Genomic DNA, 4,077 nt, shown 5'->3' on the forward strand with positions numbered 1-4,077 from the left:
ATGATCCGAAGTGGCGAATGGACAGTCCAAACTTGACGTGTCACGCATTCAAGCAAGGAGCTGGATCGGACGATCCGAACCTGAGTTCGGAGGATCTGAACTTGACCAATTTTGAAGGCTATAAATAGGGCTCATTCGTGTCATTTTCAGATACAAATTCCAAGTTTCCTTCTTCCAGTTTTATAGTGTGAGATATACACTAGAGGGACCTATCGGTACTTAATAAGGTTCTGAAATAACCAAGGCGTGGTTATAGTCATTCAGGACTAGCATCTCTAAAGGGCTAACTACGGACGAACGTATGGTCCAGAAATCTATTTAAGTTTTGGGATTATTTATTAGCTTAGTTAAGGCTTATAGAACTTGCGTAGTGATATGGTGAACTTTTGAATATAGGCTTGGAACCTAGGATCCTACTAGACTTGAACTAGCCTAGAGGTACGTACACATTGACTGATATTGCCAGCGAGTATACATGTTTATGTGTTGCATTTATTTGGCATTATTATTTGGCATGAAATATGATTTATCGTTTTCCATATTCATATGTCATGTGCATATACATGTTGAGTCTATACCTTGTTATACCTGATTATAGAGCCGCTTTGCTCTATACTTTTTAGTATGTCACTGAGAGTACCGCGATGGTGGGGACATGTATGTCTGACTACTCTGGTGTTCTAGACGTGTATGGTTGTACCCAGAGGTTGATCCGCGAGGTTACATCACTCATGTGGCGCCTTTACTGAGCATGACTTATTAGATGACCCTTTACCAGTCATCACGGTTGCATGCATCACATACATATGTTTACTCATGTTTATGTAGTGGACGTTAGCGCTCACGTCCTAGTTGTTTTCTTGGACACCCCATTCTATGGGGAAGGTTGCAGGATGGACGGGGCTGGTTATTCGAGGCAGGACTAGGGGAGCCGGAGCTTTTCAGGGGTTGATACAACAGGAATTTGTTATAGCTGTATAATGATTACTTTAAGTTATTTCAATATGGTTGTATCACTACAGTATTAAGCCTTGAACTTTTGTACTAAGCTGTTATGTAAAATTATGTGTTATGTTTCCGCACGTTTTTCTTTGTTTAAGTATTTATGCTTTAATTAAGTTTAATGCATGCCATAGTTGACAGTTAGTAGGTGATTCAATGCAGGGTCACTACATTTTTGGTATCAAAGCATGCATAGATTTTGGGTATAGTACTTGGGATTTTTAGCCAATTTGTGAGTGATTTTGCGCATTTGGGATTTCAATGTGCAAATCTTTTCAGATAATGGCTGGTGGAGGTAACGAGAGTCATGTTAGTGTTGGCCAGGGAGGTGGTCATCAGCATCGTCACCATCGCCATCATCATGAGGATTGACATCATCCTCAGGAGGGTAGACATCGCTATACAATCAATAAAATTCTGCAGATAGCACCAAAACCCTTGTTGGGTGGCGAGAATCCTGAGGAAGTGAGGAACTGGATGTTCAGAATTTAGAGTGCTTTTCGTGCTTTCGAGTGTACAGAGGAGAAGAAGATGGAGGTTCTAGAGTTTGTTCTAGATGGATGTGCACTCTTATGGTGGGATGCCAATGCAGCTCAGGCGCGTATTGAGAGAGGACGGGTGACTTGGGAGGATTTTCGTCAGCTGTTTCAGAAATTATATTTTTGTCCAGCTGTCCGTCAAGCACGATCTATGGATTTGCTTACGCTGAGGCAGGGATCTATGAATATTGATGAGTATCAGCAGCGATTCATTGATCTGATACCTTACAGTCCCCATATCGATGAGAGTGATGGGTTGCATTATAGAGTTTGAGGTCCATGTGTTATCGGCTAATCTGATGATCTTTGCGATGGAAGATTTTGACTATATTTTGGGAATATATGTCCTGACTTTGTATCACGCTACTGTGGATTGTTATCAGCGTATGGTACAGTTTCATCCGGATGAGGGTGAAAGCTGGTATTTCTATGGAGAGGGAGCACGGCCTCCGATGCCACTTGTGTCGGCTCTGAGGGAATGTCATGTCTTAGAGTCAGGTGGGGAGGGCTACCTCATTTATAGAGTTGATATGTCCACAAGTAGTCCGAGTATTGATCAGTTATTGGTTGTCAGTGAGTTTCCTGATGTAATCCCTAATGAAATTCCTGTTTTTCCTCCGGTTCGTGAGCTGGAATTTTGTACTGATTTAATACCAGGAACGACACCTATATCCCGAGCATCTTATCATCTGGAGCCGTCAGAGATGAGGGAATTGAAACAGCAGTTGCAGGATTTGCTTGATAAAGGATATATTTGTCCGAGTGTTTCTCCGTGGGGAGCACCTGCTTTGTTTGTGAAGAAGAAGGATGGATCGTGCGATTGTGTATTGATTACATGCAGTTGAATCGTGTCACCATCAAGAATTAGTATCCTTTTCCGCGTATTGATGATATGTTCGATCAATTACAAGGTACTTCCATCTATTCTAAGATAGATCTGAGATCTGGATATCACCAGCTGAGGGTGAGAGATTCAGATATTGCTACGACTGCTTTCAGGACCAGATACGGGCATTATGAATTTCTGGTTATGCCCTTCGGTTTGACGAATACCCCAGCAGTCTTTATTAATATGATGAATCAAGTGTTTCGGGAGTATCTGGATAGATTCGTCATCGTTTTCATTGATGATATTCTGTTCTATTCTCATGACAGGAATGATCATGAACAACATCTGAGGATTGTTTTACAGACATTACGAGAGAAGAAGCTGCATGAAAAATTGAGCAAGTGTAAATTTTGGCTTGATCGAATAGTGTTTCTCAGTCATGTAATTTCAAGTGAAGAAATATATGTGGATCCAAGTAAGATAGAGGCAGTGCTGAACTGGTCTCGTCCGATGACGGTTGCTGAGATTCGAAGTTTTTTGGGTCTAGCTGGTTATTACCGTCGATTCATCGAGAATTTTGCACAGTTGGCCAGGACTTTGACACAGCTTACGCGGAAAGATATTGCCTTCACATGGTACTCGGACTGTGAGGATTCATTTCACAAGCTGCGTAGACGTCTTACTTCTACACCTGTCCTAGCTCTACCTTCTGGATCGAGAGGTTATATTGTCTACACTGATTCATCTGGTCAGGGACTACGATGCGTGTTGACACAGAGTGGGCATGTTATAGCCTATGCTTCTAGACAGCTGAAGATGCATGAGGTGAATTATCCGATACATGATCTCGAGTAAGCCTCCATTGTATTTGCTCTCAAGATTTGGAGGCATTATCTTTATGGCGAGAAGTTTGAGATATTCACGGATCACAAGAGTCTGAAATATTTATTCACTCAAGAGGAGTTGAATATGCGATAGAGACGCTGGATGGACTTACTAAAAGTCTATGATTGCGAGATTAAGTATCATCCATGTTCTGCTAATCTTACTGTTGATGCCTTGAGTTGGCAGGTTAGACTTACTGCACTTCATACTAGTGAATTATCTCACACGATTTAGGAATTTTGTTCACTGAGTTTATGCTCAAGCACAAGAAAGGAAGAAATGAGATTCGTTTGTATACTATTTTATCTGAGCCAGCATTGTATTCTTGGATTAGAGATGCTCAGATATCTGATGTTAAGACTCAGCGTTTGGAACATCTAGCCAATGGGATTAATACATATGTATTCCATTATTAGGCAGATGGATTTAGTTGTATCTACTCCGCTGGAGCAGGAGGTAGTAACTGTAGTAGCCCGTAACCAAAATCAGTAATTAAGGAATTAATCATAATTACTTGGGTAGAGTTCGGAAGCTCCGAAGGTGAGTTCGGAAGCTCCGATGCAGGATCGGAAGCTCCGATGGTATTACGTCAGGCATGAAATGTGGTTGGATCGGAAGCTCCGATCACCCCTATTCGAAGTCAACAAGTGATATTTTGACACATGGCAGATCAGGATCTTCGGAAGCTCCGATTTCAGGATCGGACGTTCCGATCGAGGTTCGGACGTTCCGATCGATGATCGGAGGCTCCGATCGTTGTCTATAAATAGAAGGCCGAGAATTCATTTTCAATTGCCAATTCCGGATTTCCTCTCTCCTCTA

At 41.8% G+C, this 4,077-nt stretch overlaps 1 protein-coding gene across 1 annotated transcript; it reads left to right on the top strand.

The window, feature by feature from the left end:
• The first annotated feature begins 1,284 nt into the window (after positions 1–1,284).
• Positions 1,285–3,225, top strand: LOC140862449 (uncharacterized). Its single transcript, XM_073265473.1, has 5 exons — positions 1,285–1,297; positions 1,523–1,809; positions 1,937–2,313; positions 2,697–2,811; positions 2,977–3,225. The coding sequence occupies exons 1-5, from the start codon at positions 1,285–1,287 to the stop codon at positions 3,223–3,225; spliced, it is 1,041 nt and encodes a 346-aa protein (XP_073121574.1).
• Positions 3,226–4,077: the final 852 nt, after the last annotated feature.

This window comes from Henckelia pumila, chromosome 4 (genome assembly GCF_033568475.1).
Source record: "Henckelia pumila isolate YLH828 chromosome 4, ASM3356847v2, whole genome shotgun sequence".
NCBI lineage: Eukaryota > Viridiplantae > Streptophyta > Magnoliopsida > Lamiales > Gesneriaceae > Henckelia > Henckelia pumila.

Bases quoted from the DNA above. Each gene is read 5' to 3' on its own strand.
- LOC140862449 (XM_073265473.1), top strand. The intron at 1,810-1,936 runs GTTTGAGGTCCA...CGTATGGTACAG, and splicing joins GTGATGGGTTGCATTATAGA to TTTCATCCGGATGAGGGTGA. The intron at 2,812-2,976 runs GTAATTTCAAGT...ACTTTGACACAG, and splicing joins GAATAGTGTTTCTCAGTCAT to CTTACGCGGAAAGATATTGC.